At 31.2% G+C, this 19,917-nt stretch overlaps 1 protein-coding gene across 1 annotated transcript; it reads left to right on the forward strand.

Annotated features, from left to right (window-relative positions):
- Positions 1 to 3,099: 3,099 nt before the first annotated feature.
- On the forward strand, positions 3,100 to 14,732 carry LOC129918988 (chromatin-remodeling complex ATPase chain Iswi). Its single transcript, XM_055999770.1, has 6 exons — positions 3,100 to 3,343; positions 3,469 to 3,722; positions 3,794 to 4,048; positions 11,758 to 13,873; positions 13,933 to 14,093; positions 14,162 to 14,732. Exons 1-6 carry the CDS (start codon positions 3,293 to 3,295, stop codon positions 14,418 to 14,420), a joined length of 3,096 nt encoding a protein of 1,031 aa, XP_055855745.1. The 5' UTR covers positions 3,100 to 3,292; the 3' UTR covers positions 14,421 to 14,732.
- The last annotated feature ends 5,185 nt before the right edge of the window (positions 14,733 to 19,917 follow it).

The following is a 19,917-nucleotide window of genomic DNA, read 5'->3' on the forward strand; positions in this document are numbered from 1 at the left end:
TATTTAGCCGATGATAAATTTTGTCACTTATACTATGTTTCCACCTACGCTTAATCCGAGATTTAGCTAAGTAGATTTGGCTTAAATCTCGAGATTTATTCTAAATCTCGTTTTGAGGGTAGTTGAAAATCTTGGTTTTAGGGTAGGTGAACCCATATCAACCATTATTCTAAATCTACTTAGCTAAATCTCGGATTTAGGTCAGGTGGAAACGTAGTATTATTGAAATTAAAAAAATAATTTTCAGCTGTCAAAAATTTAGTTTGCACTTCAGCTGAGTGAATTGATATAAATTTCTGACCTGGCTAATTATGTTTTATCTAACTTAGGCCGTGTGCGAATTGCGTTAAAATATTGGTTTAATTTTCTACCACGATTAAAGTTTGACATGTGGTTCAAAAAGGGATCAAATTTATTTTTTTGCTGTGGGAATTGGATTAAAATGTGTTAAATGGGATTTTTTTGGCACTATCTTGATTGAAATTCCCTCAAGATAAAACAAAATTACCTTAAAAATGTTTTTTTTTATATTCAATTAATTATTATTTTTTAACAAAACCCAGATGAAAATATATAAAGTTAAATAATATTCTTGTATGAAAATGTAAGAAATTCCAAATTTCACATACTTTTTTTTTATTTTTATCGATAATACGCCCCCTTCATTACGATCAAAAAGAAATTTTTAATTCAGTCTTCGAACACTAATTCATAGTTCACCAGCTGCCACCAAAAAAAAAAATATAAAAAATAAAAAAAAAAACAACCAATTCGTACATTTTCAATTTTTCAAGATGAATAATAATTTGAGGAAGTACTTTGTATTAATACTTTAAAATTTCTTAAAATATCAACGCATTATAACAAAAATAATTTCAAATCTATCTTGATCTTTCTATCTTGAGAAACGTCAAATTTTAACCACTAGTGTCAAATTTTACCCTGCTCCGCAGCTGGGTTAATTTTAACCCATTTTATTTACCACGCTAGTATCAAAATTTTAACGCAATTCGCACACGGCCTTACTTATCGAAGGCCAATTTTATTGAAAAATTTGAGTTTTTTGGAAAAATCGAAATTCAAGTTAGCAGACAAACTAACATTTCAGTTTCGATAAATAAATATTACCGAAGCCATATATTTCAACATCTTTTAAACGTTTGTAAGGTTGTTGGGAATGGAAAAAGGAGAAGGTTGCACAAGTTGGATCCGTGATAACAATAGCCCGCTGTTCCATTGGAGGTGGTAGTCTACTAATATTAGATGTTTTGGTTAATCTTGTACTATCATCTACTCATGCTCTTCTTCCCGAGTAGATACGATTTGTATTGAATTCGTTGAAAGTGCGTTCCATTGAAAATCGCTAGTAAGCTACTAATAGTACTTTGCCCCCTCCCAAAAGAACAGGACTAATGTATCCTTATAAGAAACTGAAACGAAGCTTTATCGAAGCTTTGAGATTAGGTAAATAGCTACGGAAGAGCTTGTATGGCTCTTTAATACAAACCTTATCGAAACAAAATTAAAAAAAAAAAGAATTTTCTTTTTCAATTGGCTTTGATTTGTTTTTTCATAATTAATTTTATATTTTAATTTGAAATTATATATAATATTTCATCAGTCTTTAATAATTTTTAAGCATATCATTTTTTACCTCATCCAGGAATCGAACTTCGTATCTGCTAGCTGTTTGGTCACAACTCTACGCACTCGGTTATCCTAGGATCTTTATTAATAAAATCAAAACTGTTCAAATAACAAAAATATAAATAAATATATAATATAGGTCGTTTCAAATCAAAAGTCCTGACTCAGAGTTTATTTTCTCCCTTCCAATAAAATTGAGAACAAATAAACAAAAAACTCAATTTTATTGGCTCATTGCGACAAATCAACTCAAAAATAACAACAAATCATGCTTGTTTGAATGAAAGAAATGCTAGAGAAAAAAATAAGCAAACGAAAAATCTGAATTTGTTTATTAATATTTTCTATGGTGACGACTCCAAAATAATTGAAAAATAAAAATAAGATATTTACTGCCCAATTATACAAATGAAAAGATGTGAATAGTATTTTAAGTTATGAATTGCTATCATATAAACTGGCCATTTCTGGTCCATCTTCATCTAGTCCTATAACAATATCTTCGGCAAAGTTATCAAAACTGCCTTCAAAAGATAAATAAATTAAATAATTGTATGTTTTTTTGTATTGTCCGCGGATATGGAGTGATGCCTCCGCTTTCTGAGGCTAACCCAGTGAATCTCACAGACGGATCAATTAATTAAAACAGGGATATCAAGAACTGTTCTTCATTATTTTATCGTAATTTTAGGAAAAGTTCAGCTGCCTCATAAATGCTTCCTTCCAGTTAGCGAATGAGTTTTTTTTATTTTTGCTCAATTTTCCATGGGACTTTTGATTTGAAACGACCTATAGCTAGATTATTCAATGTCAGTACAAAAAAAAAATGCGAGCTAAATTATTCAATGTCAAAATCTTCTTTTAAGCTACGTTACCAATAGATTTCGAGGTCTTACCGAAAAAACTGGGGTCGAATTACGGAATACGATTACGATCATATTACGTTAACGTTTTGACTAATGCTGTCTTTATTTAATCAGAAGAAAAAGATAGAGACTTTATAGCGTCAGTATGTTAATGTACGTATGCCGTAGTTCGACCCCTGGATTAATTACAAAGTATAACAGTTTGCTGTTTTCATTGAAGCTATCATAAGTTGTACCTGTGCACAGTTCTATCTCGAAGATGAAAAATACACAGATTGTACGTTCAAACAAAAATTGAACGCCATAGACAAATAACACAAAAGATCTTGTACTGAGAATTGCATCAAAACTCAGTTCTATCTAGTGAAAACAAAAACTGTTATACATTGTACAGAACACTGTCCATTTGTATTATAAGGATCAGTAGTGTGAATATACCTTTAATATAACACAAACCAGATGCATGGTGAATTTCTTCCCACTGGAAATTGATCCCACAAAAAATGGAATTTCAAAATTATTCATTTCCTCTTTATTTCTATCTTCATGGAAATTAATTCATCTCTTTGGTACAAATTTGTATACAAAAAGAAAAAGACAAAAATCGAGGTTTGCGCGTTTGCCGCTTCACAAAAAAGCTGTGGTTTTTCCAACAACTCTTCACTCTTGCAAAAAAAAAATAATAAACCATTAATTTTATGAAATAAAAACTTAACTAATTATTTGTTTATAATTCTATATTTGTTACAAATTTATATATATTTTGAAATTTTGTAAAAATGTCTAATGAAGAAGAAGCCCCAAATTTGGCTGAAGCCAATGAAAATTCGGTAAGAAAAAAAAAAGTACCTAATACCATTTTTTTCATTGCAAAAGAAAAAAAAAAAAAAAAATAGCGTCTCAAAGAAAAACAAAAAAAAAAAAAATAATAATATTTCACAACTCTCCTCTCCAGAATGAAACAACTTCGGAAGAAACAAATTCGTCAGCTGAAAAAGAAGTCGAATTCGACAACAAAATCGAAACAGATCGCAGCAAAAGATTCGACTTCTTGTTGAAACAAACTGAAATTTTCACACATTTTATGACAAATAGTGCGACAAAAAGTCCACAAAAGTCGAAAGCCGGTCGTCCAAAGAAGCCCAAAGATCCAAAGGAAAAAAAGGAAAAATGTGTTGATGATGATGGCAAGGATAAAGAAGGTGCCGAGTAAGTTCGAAGCTAATTCTCTTATTTTCTTGTGATTTTGTTGAATTTTTTGTGTGTTTTTTGTTTTTAAGTCATCGTCATCGTAAAACCGAACAAGAAGAAGACGAAGAATTACTCGCTGAAGATTCACATTCCAAAGATGTATTTCGTTTTGAATCATCTCCAAGTTATATTAAAAATGGCGAATTGAGAGATTATCAAGTTCGTGGGCTGAATTGGATGATTTCGCTGTATGAGAATGGAATCAATGGAATATTGGCCGATGAAATGGGTTTGGGTAAAACACTGCAAACTATTTCGTTACTTGGTTATCTTAAACATTTTAAGTAAGTATTTTATTTTAAGCAAAAAACTTAAATCAAAGGTAAAAAGCATTGACCAAATCAGCTATTATAATGATGATTTAGAAAAGTAAGTTACATAGCAGGGCTTTAGGCAAATTTCACTTACAACACTCGACATATACACTCCAACCTACCTTCGTAAGGTGATCAAAACTTAACACTGCCTTCTGTTGCAAAGTACTCAGGTTCATTCTGGAAACTTGATCGCAAATCAACGAATTTAAAAACGGTAAAAAAAGGGGTATTGGCTTAAATGCTTGGAGTAAAACCTTTGGCAGAAATTTCAAGTCAAAAATGATTTTGTAGACGTCCAAATTTGTTGTGCCTCGAATGGCTCACACTCACCGGAGCTTATAACATCCATGATGCATCTACTGATGCAGGTTTCAGAAAACCTCAACCTTGCCAGTTATTTCAGGCTCGCTGATTATAGCAGTGTCTTTTAAGCCGAGATATTGGCAGTGAAAAATGCTGCTAAACAAATATCCATAATGGCGATATCACCTGGGCCCTATTTCATAAAACTATTACGGCCAATTTCTTCACATAAGTCCTAAGCCAAACTAGTACCCGGTCTAGCTAGACCAGGTCCTAAGTCCGGTACTCGGTCCTAACAAAAAGTTAGTACCTGAGCATTTCTTCACATTTATAGGACCTGATCTAAATTCACAACGCGGTCCTAAAAAATAATTCGTATAAAACTGGTATAACTGTCATTTTGACAATATTTTGATGCTTGAAATATTTTATTTTGATATTTCAGCAGATTTTACAAAATAATAAAAGATAAAAAACAGTCCATTAATGAAATTACCATTAAAATAATTTAAAAAATATTGATAATTGAAAAAAAGTCAACAAGAAAAAAGGCCAACAAGAAAAGAAGATAATTTCTCAAGAACTTTCACAATGAAGAACGAAGAAAATGTCACGATTTTGTATATAAGTGCCGGCAATCCTGATAGCAAGTTCACCAACGACAAGTGGTTAATTCAATAACCTGAGAAAGCAACAGATAAACCAGTCGCCGACCAAAAGAAAAACCATATTAAAATAAGTAATACAAAAAACAGTTTGCGTTGCTGATGTTCATATAATTATGTATACTCGTATCTCAATAAAAATAACATTTTTGAAAACTGAATCTTTATCGTTTTGGTGCAGGTATGTTTTATAGCAGTCATTAGGCGAATCGAATGAAGACAATTTGGAACATAGTCTGCAATACTATTTGTAAATAGAATCTTCTTGCAAAAACATTTTGTGTTGGAAATTGGTAGATGGATTTCGACGGCAATCACTAATATACATTTGTCCGTAAAATAGTACCGAAAGGTGATATTTTGAGTGAAAATTGTATGCAGGTGGCTCCATTAATGCTCTCATAAACTGTGGTTTTCCTATCAGAAATTGATAACCTTCTGCAGTGCCAACGATTTTGTTTCATATTAATTTATTCAAAAACTGTATGGATATTGCGATAAATCTTTTAAAAAAATACAAATTACAAAACGCCTAAATTACAATAAAAATCAATAAACTCAAAAATTACACAATTTAAAAGACACCAAAACTAAAAAATGCTCATAAAATTTTAAAATAAACACAAAAAATCAATCCGAATTGAGTATTATCGTCGCTAGACTCTCGATTTTTAGGTTCTAACTTTTACGAAGTCCTAAGGAAAAATCGGTACTAATTTGACAGTACTAGGGCTTACGGCCAATTTCTTCACATAAGTCCTAAGCCAGCTTAGTACCCGGTCTAGCTAGACCAGGTCCTAGCACTAGTACTCGGTCCTAAGGAAAAGTTAGGACCTGAGCATTTCTTCACATATATAGGACCTGATCTAAATTCACAACGCAGTCCTAAGAATTAATACGTATAAAACTGGTCTAACTGTCATTTTTACAATATTTTGATGTTTTAAATATTTTATTTTGATATTTCAGCAGATTAAACCAAATGAAAAATATACAAAAAACAGTAAATTAATGAAATTATCATTAAAATATTTTTTTTTTAAATATTGTAAAGATTGAAAAAGAGGCCAACAAGAACAGAAGATAAATTCTATTAAGAATTGTCACAATCAAGAATGAAGATAACGTCTGGATCGTATACAAAAGTATCGGCAAGACTGGTAACTAGTTCATTGCCTGGGAAAGTCCGAAGACCAAAAAAAAAAAAAAATCATTTTAAAATAAGTAATAAAAAAGACGTTAACTATGCGGATGTTTGTTCATAATGTAAATTCATATCTAAAAAAAATAACGTTTTTGAAAAACTGCGGCTTTATTGTTTTGGTGGAGTTTTTTTTTATAGCCGTCATAGGACGAACAGAATGAAGACAAGTTTGAGCATAATCTTCAATGCTATTTGTAAATAGAATCCTTTTGCAAATACATTTTGCGTTGGAAATTGGAAGATGGTAAAATGGTACCGAAAGATGATATTTTGAGTGAATATTGTATGTAGGTGACTCCATTTATATTTATACTTAACCATGGCTTTCCTATCAGAAATGCAGTGCCAACGATTTTTTTTTTCATAATAATTTATTCAAAAGTTGCTTTGTCGTTATTATTCATGAATTATATCTAATGCAAAAAATCGATTATTATGTTTTTGGTAAATAAAAACAAAATCATCCAAATCATTAAAATCAATAGAAACGCACTTTTCAAGCGCAACAACACCCAAGAAATTAAGAAATCTGCCAGATATCTCTTAAAAATAATTAAATTCATTGCTTTCATTGAAGTACTAACCGCTAGACTACCGATTTTGAGGTCCTAATAAATACCGAGTCCTAACTAATACTCGGTACCAATTTGACAGTACTAAGGCTTAGGACTTTTGTGAAGAAATCACTTATTACCGATCTGAGTACTAACGATTGGTATAATAACCAGGTACTAGTCGATTTTGAGGAGCTAGCTAGGACCAGGTCCTAACTAGTACTCGGTCCTAAATTGACAGTTTTAGGACCTAGTACTTGGGTGAAGAAATGAGTTGGTACTGATTTGAGTACTAACTTTAGGACTAGGACCGGTATTAGCGTTAGGACTCTGTGAAGAAATCGGCCGTTAGTACTTTTGTGAAGAAATCACTTGGTACCGATTTGAGTACTAACGATTGGTATAATAACCAGGTCCTAGCTGATTTTGAGGAGCTAGCTAGTACCGAGTCCTAACTAGTACTCGGTCCTAATTTGACAGTTCTAAGGCTTAGTACCTGAGTCAAGAAATGAGTTGGTACCGACTTGAGTACTAACTTTAGGACTAGGACCGGTATTAGCGCTAGGACTCTGTGAAGAAATCGGCCGTTAGTGTTGTATTTGTAGACTTGTAGTTACAAGCACAAATAAAGTATGGAGTTGTAGTTTTCTGTTTCATAAAAATTTTCATTTATTTGTAGTCTGGCGAATTCAAACTATTTTGCTTCTAAAAAACTACAAGTGTAACTAGGGGTAACAAAAATAAACAAATAATAAACAAATATTCGAACTTTTTGTAGCAGCAGCGAGAGACGAAATATTATGAGGAATATTTGTGAAATATAATAAACATTATTGGCTTTATAAGCTAAAAGCTTGATTTTTAAAGATTGGTTTTTGATATATTATGGTCTTAACATTTAGTTTAAATATTAGGCTATAGAAAAGTCTATGTTTCTTGAGAAAAAAGCTACAAACAAATAAAATTGAGCTTTAAAAACGAATCAGTGTTGTTTTGTTCGATTTTTGAAAGGCAAAATGTTGTGGAATTCCTTTGAACTAAAACACTGATGCACTAAATATTACTTGGCAAAACACATCATCTTTTGCAACTTTCGTCAAAAAAGCTTAAACTCATAAATGAATTAAATATTTATCTATAAGTAAATTAATCTTTAAGGATGAATAACCGAATTTAATCTTCATTATTTTTCGGCGTTATGGGGTGGAAATCCCTCGGGAACTTTTTGCACTTTTTTTTTTTAATTCTTTACCGTTATATGAAGCATCAAAAGTTCCTAAATAGTCTTCAAACCCATACACTCCAAATCTAATGCAGTAGGTAACGAAAAATTTAAACGCATTTTTCTCGAAACTATTTGTCACTAGACAAGGAAGATTGATTTTAGTGCCAAACATTCAAATTAAAAAGACTGCATTGTTATTTCACTTAAACTATCTAATGTCCTCCATTAAATGTCAAAACAACTAGTACATTTTTTTTCTATCACTAACACCCAAAAATTGGTGAGGATTCTTGATTATAATGCTTGATTGTTTAACTTATATAACCTTATCTATAAAGCACATTCAAAGAGCAAATGACCCAAAATTAGACTCCATATTTTTCTTTATTAGTCTTTCTACTCTTGTAAGAAATTCGCTTGTAGTTACAAGTCTATCACTAATAAATTTTTGCGCAAATACTTTTATGAAACAGAAACATTCGCCTCATTAGTAAATTTGCTTGTAGTTACAAGTCTACGATACTTGTAGTTATTAGTCTATTCGAATTCTTTATGAAACAGAAATTTGCTGATAATTTACAAGCTACAAGTAAATTCACAAATAATTATTAGTCTTGTAGTTTTATGAAATAGGGCCCTGCTGACATCACCTTTTTCATTGATAGCCAAGCGGCAATAAAAGTGATTTCTGCCACCTTAATCAAGGCAAAGCTTGTTTCTTGCTGTTGCGAAGAGCTTAGGGTTCTTGGTATGCAGCATAATGTAAAACTCTCCTGGGTTCCCGACCACAGTGATGTGTTCGGCAACGAAAAAGCGAATGAGCTTCCAAGGGAAGGCTCAATACTTGATCCCTCTCTCATAGACCATAATATCAGAATCCCAAAATGTGAAATAAAACGAAATATCGTCAATAATATTTTTCAAAAAGCCAATAAAAGATGGAGCCTCCTAGATACCTGCGGTCACACCAGGAAACTATGGCCGAATTACGACGAGAAAAAATCCAATAAGATCTTACTACTTAGTAAACCTTTTTTAAGATCCCTTATAGGCGTCTTAACGGGACATAACCTACTAGGATCCCACAAAAAGAAAATGGGTCTTAGTACGGATGATCTATGTAGAGGCTGCGGCAATGAGGACGAACAGGAAAACACTGTTCACTTCCTGTGTCACTGTCCAGCACTCTGCCGCACTAGGAACAATTTTTAGGAAACTACTTCTTTAATGAATTAGAAGAACTAGCAGAACTCTCAGGCAACAGCCTAATGAACTTTGTCAAGTCCACCAAATGGCTCGACCAACCATAGCATTCATAGGTTTACACTTTTTTTCATAAACTTACAATACTTAAAGGTATTGTAAGTCAGGTCATGTAGCTCGATTCTAAAATAAAAATTTCCGAATTCGCAACAAATATGCTTGCAAACGCACCGGCTCGACCAACCATAGCATTCATAGGTTTACACTTTTTTTCATAAACTTACAATACTTAAAGGTATTGTAAGTCAGGTCATGTAGCTCGATTCTAAAATAAAAATTTCCGAATTCGCAACAAATATGCTTGCAAACGCACCAAAGTAAAAGGTTTTATCTTTCAGAATGTTGAAACTCCACCACAACTTAATGGCATCAGATGGAAAAATAGTTTCAACACAATTCAGTTCCCTTTTTTCATTCAACGCTAAAGCTTATTTCATTGTGCGCCAGATTTTTTTTGTGTATAAATCTAACGAATCGCGTTATTGAGCATGTTTCTTTAATTGAAACATTGTTATTTCTCTTCAATCTGTTTTTTCTATTTTATTTATTGGTCTTGTGTCAAAATTATGCGAGTCTCGTTATATGTTCGCAAATTTGATTGAAAATAATTGGCATTACCGACGTTCGATTCTACTTTCATTCATAGTAAAGGTATTCATATAACGATAGAATTTTCCACTTTGCAGAAAAATATAAATTTTCGCAAATGGTTAATATTTGCGTAAACGTTGAAAACAAACAGCTGTTTGTTCAATGGAAAAAATAAAGTCAAGCTAATTTTGCAAATACTATGCAGCAATAAAAAAAATGTAATTTGCTCAAATAAAATAATATTCTCTTTTCAATATTACCATATTTTATTTGTGGTTATCTGAATAATTGCGTTCAAAAAGATATTCCAGATACGGGTATCCCAGATAGTCTATCCGAAAGGTGATTGAACTCAACCAAAGTTTATCAGGTTTTTTTTTTCTACGGTTTCTGCTTCAAATTTGTGAGATAAAATTCTATGATTTGCAGAATATTTTCCCATACAAATTTTGACAGTTCATTTCTACCGAGAGAAAATTCTACAGTTTCTATGGGTTTTCCGCGTTTACGTGAATACCTCTAGTACCATTACAAAGTATAATCGAAAACAACTATCCAAAAGAATAGAAAATAGAATAGAGTTACATCGGTGGGTATCCTGTTATTGATATTTAGAAAGCGAATTTGTGGGTTTTGTAAAATCCAAACACTTTTCGAACGGGATCCGGTTTTAAAACAAACATAGCTTCTTTAAGTGTCTATGTGTTCAGATTTAGGCAAAAAGACAGAGCATCAGTTGTTACATTTAGAATCTAAAGTAGTGTCAATTTAGATTATTCAAATTAATAAGAAAAATCACGTTATTTAAACCTCCGAAAACCGTATAAAGTTCAAAATTAAAGTTGCCAGACTTTTGAATTTAGGACGCATATATCGTGGGCACAACGCCAAAACCACGAATCTGCAAAATTGAAGTTTTGAGAAAAACGGCTTCAAAGTTTTGGAAATTCATGCAATCGTATGGGAACTCGTGCTACGGAAATTGATATTTCAGGCTTTTAGGCAACAGATGGATGATTAGGGTCGAAGCAGTGGATAGATGGGCCGATGACAAGTTAAATGCCGCATTAAAGTGAAAATGTTCAAAAATGCAGATTCGCGGTTTTGGCTTTGTGCCGACGATATGTAGCTTATAAAAGAAAATTTGGTGTTTTTCTCACTTTTGACTAATACACAGTGATTAAAAATGGAGCTATAAAATAAAAACGATACCAACTTCTTTTTCAAGATGGCATCGAACTTATCGAGTTTAAAATATAATCTTTGAACAACAACAACATCCTGAAAGTGTTACCACCAAGTGTTTACGGCTAGGTTTAAAGCACTGTTTCTCGGATGCAAATCCCATCATCAGCCTCCTTATTCCATTTTGTATGTGGTGATTAGTTTAGTTATTTTTCATTTTATTCGAAAAACTTTTTTCCTAACACTTGAGTATTGAACCCAAAACAATCGAGTTCAGAGTTTAAATTTCATAAATATTTTCAAAAGCAATAAATCTTTACACTCATTGTAATACTCGTAAGATATTTTTCTCAGTTCTCTCTGAAGCCTTACTTCGGACGGATGATAAGATATAGAGATTCATCGGTTTCTCTTCTTGAACCTTTTCAAAAATTTTTCCTTCTGCTCAAACTATGTTTAAACATCATAAGAATAGCTAAAATTGCTTGACTGCGCGTTTATTATAAAAAAAAAACAGGCAGAATTCTTCTTTTTATTTAAAATAATTTATACACATTCAAATTGTATGTTTACAAAAAAAAAATGTAATCCTATTCAAACTATAAAGAAAAAACCCTTGCTTTCAATTAAAGCATTTCCCTATCGCTTCAACAAATTATTAATATTTTTCTTCTTCTTTTCTTTAGAAACCAAGCTGGACCTCACATTGTTGTCGTACCAAAATCCACCCTCCAAAATTGGATTCTAGAATTCAAAAAATGGTGTCCCTCCCTCCGTGCTGTGTGTCTAATTGGTGACCAAGAGGCCCGTAACACATTTATACGTGAAGTCCTAATGCCCGGCGAATGGGATGTCTGTGTTACTTCCTACGAAATGTGTATTCGTGAAAAATCAGTATTTAAAAAATTCAACTGGCGTTACATGGTAATTGACGAAGCTCATCGTATTAAAAATGAAAAATCCAAACTTTCAGAAATTCTACGTGAATTCAAAACAGCCAATCGTCTACTTATTACCGGTACTCCCCTACAAAATAATCTCCATGAATTGTGGGCTCTATTGAATTTCTTGCTGCCCGATGTCTTCAATAGCTCTGAAGATTTCGATGCCTGGTTCAATACAAATACGTTCTTTGGTGACAATGCCTTGGTTGAACGTTTGCATGCTGTTTTGAAACCTTTCTTACTTCGACGTTTAAAATCCGAAGTAGAAAAACGTCTCAAACCGAAAAAAGAAATTAAGATTTTTGTTGGTCTATCGAAAATGCAACGTGAATGGTACACTAAAGTTTTAATGAAAGACATTGACGTTGTTAATGGAGCTGGCAAAGTCGAAAAAATGCGTCTCCAAAATATTCTCATGCAATTGCGTAAATGTACCAATCACCCATATCTATTTGACGGGGCCGAACCTGGTCCACCATATACAACCGATATGCATTTAGTTACAAATGCCGGTAAAATGGTTATTCTTGATAAATTGCTGCCAAAATTACAAGAACAAGGCTCTCGAGTACTTATTTTTAGTCAAATGACAAGGATGTTGGATATTTTAGAAGATTACTGTTTGTGGAGAGCCTATCAATACTGCCGTTTGGATGGTCAGACGCCTCATGAAGATCGTAATCGACAAATTCAAGAATATAATGCTGAAAATAGCCCCAAATTCGTCTTTATGTTGTCCACACGTGCTGGAGGTTTGGGTATCAATTTGGCCACAGCTGATGTGGTTATTATTTACGATTCCGATTGGAATCCACAAATGGATCTGCAGGCTATGGATCGTGCCCATCGTATCGGTCAAAAGAAACAGGTTCGTGTATTCCGATTTATCACAGAAAATACAGTAGAAGAAAAGATTGTAGAACGAGCTGAAGTCAAGTTGAGATTGGATAAGATGGTTATTCAGCAAGGACGATTGGTCGATAATCGTACGACCCAAATGAACAAAGACGAGATGTTGAATATTATTCGTTTCGGTGCGAATCATGTATTTGCATCAAAGGATTCGGAGCTGACCGATGAAGATATCGACACGATTTTGGAGCGCGGCGAAGCTAAGACCAACGAACAGAAGGCTCAATATGACGAAATGGGTGAAAGTTCATTGCGTAACTTTACAGTTGATAATAATGGAGAAGGTGGAAACAGTTCGGTTTATCAGTTTGAGGGTGAAGATTATCGAGAGAAACACAAGTTGAATGTTGTAGGGGCGTGGATTGAGCCGCCGAAGCGTGAACGTAAAGCCAATTATGCTGTGGATGCTTATTTCCGTGAGGCTTTGAGAGTTTCCGAGCCTAAAGCCCCTAAAGCACCCCGTCCACCGAAACAGCCAATTGTGCAGGACTTTCAATTTTTCCCACCAAGACTTTTTGAGCTTTTAGATCAAGAAATTTACTTTTATCGCAAAACATTGAACTATAAGGTTCCGAAAAATCCCGAACTTGGTTCGGAGGCTTCTAAAGCTCAGAGGGAAGAGCAAAGAAAAATTGACGAAGCTGAACAATTAACTGAGGAAGAAATTTTGGAGAAAGAGACTTTGTTAACTCAGGGTTTTACTATGTGGACTAAGCGTGATTTTAATCAGTTTATCAAAGCTAATGAGAAATATGGTAGAGATGATATTGAGAATATTGCTAAAGATGTTGAGGGTAAAACTCCGGAGGAAGTTGTTGAATATAATGCGATATTTTGGGAGAGGTGTCATGAGTTGCAGGATATTGAGAGAATTATGGGACAGATTGAGAGGGGTGAGGCGAAGATACAGAGGAGATTGTCGATTAAGAAAGCTCTGGATCAGAAGGTATAAAGTTGTTGGTATAAAATAAGACTTGAATTAATGAAATTTGATTTTTTTTTTAGATGGCTCGTTATCGTGCTCCTTTCCATCAATTGCGTTTGCAATATGGCAATAATAAGGGCAAAAACTACACAGAGAATGAGGATAGATTCTTAGTTTGCATGTTGCATAAGCTGGGTTTTGATAAGGAGAATGTTTATGAGGAATTGCGTTCAGCTATTCGGTTAGATTTAATTCTATTTTTTATGAATCTTATTATTTTTTAACAATTTCTTTCTTCTTTTTGTATAGTTTGTCACCACAATTTCGTTTTGATTGGTTTATCAAATCACGAACAGCTTTAGAATTGCAAAGACGTTGTAACACTCTGATTACACTAATCGAACGTGAAAATCTCGAGTTGGAGGAAAAAGAACGTCAAGAGAAGAAACGAAAAGCAACAAAAGGACAAGGCACCCCACAACAGACACCAACTGCATCAAAATCAAATCAAAAACGTAAAGCTGAAGTTTTATCTACAGAAAAAGCATCAAAGAAGAAAAAGAAGTAGACAGAAGACAGTTAGAGTTTATTAATTAATAAATAATAAAAAAAAAGAGATAACAATTTTTAGTGGACAAACAAAAATAAGCGCCTATGTATTTTTTATTCTTCATACTCTCTCCAATATATAAATGTCATAAACATTTTTTTTTTATACTCAATCAGTGTTTTTAAGTTATTTGTTATTATTCCGTATAGTATTTGGTTATTACATATTAAAATTACAAAAATGTCATATTTTAAAATGCTTAAAGTATCTCGCTTTACGAATATTGATCGAAAGGATTTATAAGTTAAATTATGGAATAAACCGAACTATGAACACAAATACTAGTATCATATTTTTTTTTTAAATTTACGTTGAGGGACGTTTCTTCTTTGTCTAGTTTTACCAAGATGGTGCAAAGGGTCGTATCGCGAGGTTTGTTATACCTTAAAGAAATTGATCAGGCCTTTTGTTGGCTTGGAGGGCTCCTGAAATCAGCGAATATGACCAAAGTTCGTAAATGAATGAATTAATGATGTTAGAGGTATAAGTTGCATTGCGACCTTCTGATCTATTGTAGCTGAGTTGGTTTCTAATACTATAGCTTCTGTTTTTTTTTTTAGGAATTTCAGTATTTTTTCAGTTAATGTAGTGAGTTATCCAATATTTCAATATTTTTAATTATTTTTATTCTCACTTTTACTATGTTGATCTATTACAATTTGGGTTTTAACAATTTTTTTTTATACGGCCCTATTCCGCTATTCTATACACGTGAAAGTCTAAAAAAGGAAGCGTTCAAATGATTGTTAAAATTAAATTTAAACAAATCTGTTTTCCTTAGAATTTCTAAAACAGACAGAAACAACCAAAAAATATTTTTCTAATAGCAGATGCAATAATATTATTATTACAGCTAAACGAAAGACAAACGATAGGCAAATGGCAGTAGTAAAGGTTAACGAGTAGGTATCGTTGAAATAAAACTATTATCGTAGTACGCAAAATGTATCAAACAATGGATAAATTATTAGAAATTTCATTGATATAAGTAATTAAAGGTACGAGTTTCTAACTTCAGGATGAACAATTATTATTTAGTTTTTTATTAATAACAAAACCAAGAAAATATTTTTTTAATCGAACAATGAAGAACAAACCTAACAAACTACGAACAATAAATTAAAAAAAGTTTGAAAATGTGTGAGATTGGGTTCAAAGTTACAAAAGATTCAAGTTATAAGTGTACGGGTTCTTTTTTAGTGGAGTAAAGTGGGTGTATTTAAACATGTCTTACTGGAAAATGGGATACTTCAAGTGTCTTAGTAAAAATATAAATCAAATTTTAGACCGAAAATTATTTAAGTGTGCATCTAAAATCGAAACAAAATTGAAAAATTGCAGAACCTATTAAATCACTTTCGAAATGCCTTTTTCAGAGTTTAGTAATTCAATTTAGGTAGTAATTTTGAATACTGCAAATCTTTGTAGTAATTCAATGAAATAAAATAAATAAATTTATAAAAATGTAAATATAATATTTTCAATATTAGTTCAATAAAATCAAATAAAAATTATCTATAAAAACTAATTTAACTAATTGAATAATGGAGTCATTTTCCTCTCATTTTCCAAAATTGCATTGCATTGCAATAAATTGTATTAATTTATACTTTTTATAGTTTTAATACGTTTTTTTTTTCTTATACATAAATAAGGAAGAAAAAGAGCTATCCTTGAATATGAATCAGTAAAAGTTTTTTTTCAAGTTCTTGTAGGTAAAAAATTCAATTCTTTTTGGTTTAAAGAGTGAATCTGTTCTATTGGAATGCTGTGTACTTTTATTATTAATCTTTATTGCATACCTGATCTTTAAAAATATTTTAAAAACCTTATGGATATAACATTTTTTGAAATTTTGGATTAGACGTTTTTCGAAAATTTATGAAGATTTTTGGAATCTTTTCTATTGTGTTGGGCAGCAACACACAAAAATTTTCCCGACCGTTGTTCTTTTTTTTTTTTTAAATTTGGGGTGCTGATTCTGAAAACAACATTAGTTTTTTTCTACCAGCTCTAGTTTTTAAATTATTCATACATGAAAAGGCATCGAAATTCATACAAATTTGTTTTGGTTAAATTTTTTTTATTTAAAAATTTTGTTTTGTATTTATAAAGCAAAACTTAACAATAATAATAAAATCTAAAAAAAAAAAAATAGTATGAAATTACCCCCAAAATGTGAAAAATTAAAATATGTAGGTATATAAACAAAAATAGAGCTCCTAGAAAGCAACCAGTGTGATTTTTAGGCTTAGTGAACCCAAATGCATTAGGTTCGATAAAAAATTGTTGGCCAGTGTGATCTTTATTTGTTGGCATCTACATAATACAGTAGTCCCTCGATAATGTGAATTACCGATAATGCGAATTTCTCTAAAATGTGAATCGCCAAAAATTTTCATTGTCATCTCTGTAATGTTAATTTCGAAAATTTTTAGACTCTATAATGTGAATTTCCTTTGCAAAAGCTTGCATGTTTTTCTCGTTCGTGCACGCAATCTTTGTATAGGTCTGAAAAGTGGATAACTGTTATTTGTCTTGGCATTTCTTAATATTGAAAGCAGCTGCAGGCTGGAGATTTTTGTGCTAACATTTTACATCTTTTTATACGAAGTTTTTTAACGTTTTTTTTACTTGTATTTTGTTGATTTTTTTCTTTATTCAGTACTGGCTTAAACTGAGCTAAAAATAAATGTAATATTCATTGGTTTTAAGAATGTTTTAATCAGTTAAATGGCAATTGGAAAAAGTTCCAGTAATGTGAATCCCTCTAAAATCCGAAAACGCCTTGTTTTAATTAGTTCACATTATCGAGGGACTACTGTATATGAAGCTCATAGACAAGCAATATAACTAAAAATAAATGTTTATTCAAAGTTAATACACCATCTAAACTTCTAAAAAAAAAATATTTTTTTTTTCGATAAAAAAAACAAAGAATTAAAAATCAAACATAACGATTTTTGCTTGCTTCTATTTTTCAAAAAATATTTTGTGCTCACTTTATAGATTTAAACCATACCTACTAGTTGAGTAACTAAAGCAAATTATTAGGGAACCCGGCCGAACAGCTCTGATTTTGACGATTTTTTTTTCAAACGTAGGTAATTAAAAATATTTTAAAGTCTATAGATTAAAAATTTCCGGTGTTGCCGTATTGTTTTTTAAAATTAAAATTAATTTTTTTTTTAACAAAACCATTTTTTTTGCTTAAATTTCATAAAACAAATGATAGCAAAAGATTCTCTAGGTAATTTAAGGAAAATATATAAAAGGCAGTAAAGGACAATCTTCCATCGTTTAAGCGACAAATGCAATTTTCTAACATTCTGACCAACGGCAACACCTACAATATTTTAAAATACATTTTTAAAAAGCCAGAAGCTCATTCTTATCTCTTAAATTTAAATCCACTAAATTTAATCAAGGCTTTTTCAAAAAATGGTCCTCAAACTCAGAATTAAAAAAAAAAAATGTATTAGAAAAATTTAAAATGACTTTTTTCCAAACTTTTTCTAATAAAATATGAATTTATTTAAAAAAAATTTTTGGCCATAAATATTATCAGTTGAATTTCGAAGTAAAAAAGGTAAAATATACCACACTTTTGAAAAAAAAAAATGAAAAATTACTTCAATTTCAATGGTTTTTTTTTTTATTAAAACTGAATTTTTGCATTGAAATAATTAATTTTCTCAAAGACTGTGGTAAATAAGAACTTTAAATTTTTGCTATTTAACTTTCAACAGTAAGGGTTATTAAATGAAGAAAAAATAATTTTATGTTTAGATGTTGAACTTTAAAAAAAAAATAAGTTACAATTTATTTCAAAACTTTTATTAAAAAAAAGTTCTTCGAAAATGAAATACTTTTTAATTTTTTTCATAAACCGTAATAGGTACATATTCACATTTCCTTTTATAATTTGAAATCATAATAAATGCGGCCAAAAAAATTTGAAAATAAATGCATTTTATATTACGACCAAGTTTAAAAAACGACATGTTCAAATTTTTTCAATAATTTTTTTTTTCAAAAATCTGAGTTCAATTACCATTCTTTCAAAAGCCGTTCATTCAATTAACTTAATTTTAATTTTACATATATGACTAAGCTTCTAGCTTTTAAAAAATGTATATTTGAATATTGTAGGTGTTGCCGTTGTGTTCAAATATTTTTTTTTGTGTTTGAAGTCAATTAATAAGAAAATTGCATCTATCGCTTGAACTATTTAAGATTGTCCCTCACTCCCATATATTTTTTTTCCTTGAATTTCCTAGACAATCTTTTGGCATCAATTAATTTATGAAATTTAAGAAAAAATTTTGAAAAACATTTGTTTTTGTTCACAAAAATCTTCAATTAAATTTAAAAAATCAAAACGGCAACACCGGCAATTTTTAATCTATAGACCTTAAAGTATTTTTAATTACCGACCTTTGAAAAAAAAGATCATCAAAATCTAAGCTGTTCGGCCGGGTTCCCTAATATTGCCAATTTTTGAGCTTTAGTTACTCCACTATACAGGAAATGTTCAGAGAAGCGATCAGTTACAAGTTACTGCTACATTTAAAAAAAAAAAAACTTTGTAAACGTTCATCGGCTAAAATATAGGTTTTGTGCTTACTCAACTATTTACTTGAGTAAATTCTGGATTAAGATAAAAAAATGTTGGTAGCTATACATTATTAAAATTTTTTGCTCATTTCCGCATCCTCCTCAGTAGGAAACTTGTTTTTTTTTTAGTTATCAAACTCCTTACTGAAAAACTGGCTCTAAAAGTTTAAATTGATTGAGAAGGTTTATTCATTTAACAGGCAAAATTATCCCCCACAAGAAGATCCATGAAAACTTTTTCGATACGAACGAGCAGCTTAGGTAATTGGGATTGTCAACAGTAGGTATCGTTGAGAGGCCGCTTTACATACAAATATCTTTCACACTATAATATTAACAAACAAAATTTAGATCTGTTTTTATTTTCCAACAAAGTGGAGAAAATTATTCTAGTGAAATAGGTATGAAAAAAAAAGTGAAACAATATTGTTAAACAAACGAATAACCATTATTTGTTTGCTCGAAGCATCTGCATTAAACAATAATAATGAAAAATATACCCTTACAAGAGAATAAATAAGAACACAATGCCTATATAATCAGCGTCAGCATACCTTATGCATGCTAATTAAAATGTAGGGTGTTCCAGTAAAAGTAGGTAGGTACATTCCTAATAATATTCTTTAAATATTTTTATTTAACAAATATCTTTAATAAAATACAAATGTAAAAAAGAAAATTCTATGTTTAAGAAAACTGATTGCCTTATGTCTAGCAAACATAAGGGCATTAACTTTATTTAAAGCATATTTTTTTCAACTAATCTAGTTTCTTTTTTTAAATTTTGATCATTTAAGGTGAGAGTTCAAAGTGTTTTTCCACGAAAGCTGAAAAAGAA

This window comes from Episyrphus balteatus, chromosome 4, assembly GCF_945859705.1.
Source record: "Episyrphus balteatus chromosome 4, idEpiBalt1.1, whole genome shotgun sequence".
In the NCBI taxonomy this organism is placed as follows: domain Eukaryota; kingdom Metazoa; phylum Arthropoda; class Insecta; order Diptera; family Syrphidae; genus Episyrphus; species Episyrphus balteatus.

Bases quoted from the DNA above. Each gene is read 5' to 3' on its own strand.
- LOC129918988 (XM_055999770.1), top strand. From the start codon at position 3,293: ATGTCTAATGAAGAAGAAGCCCCAAATTTGGCTGAAGCCAATGAAAAT. The intron at 3,723-3,793 runs GTAAGTTCGAAG...TTTGTTTTTAAG, and splicing joins AAGGATAAAGAAGGTGCCGA to TCATCGTCATCGTAAAACCG. The intron at 4,049-11,757 runs GTAAGTATTTTA...TCTTTTCTTTAG, and splicing joins GGTTATCTTAAACATTTTAA to AAACCAAGCTGGACCTCACA.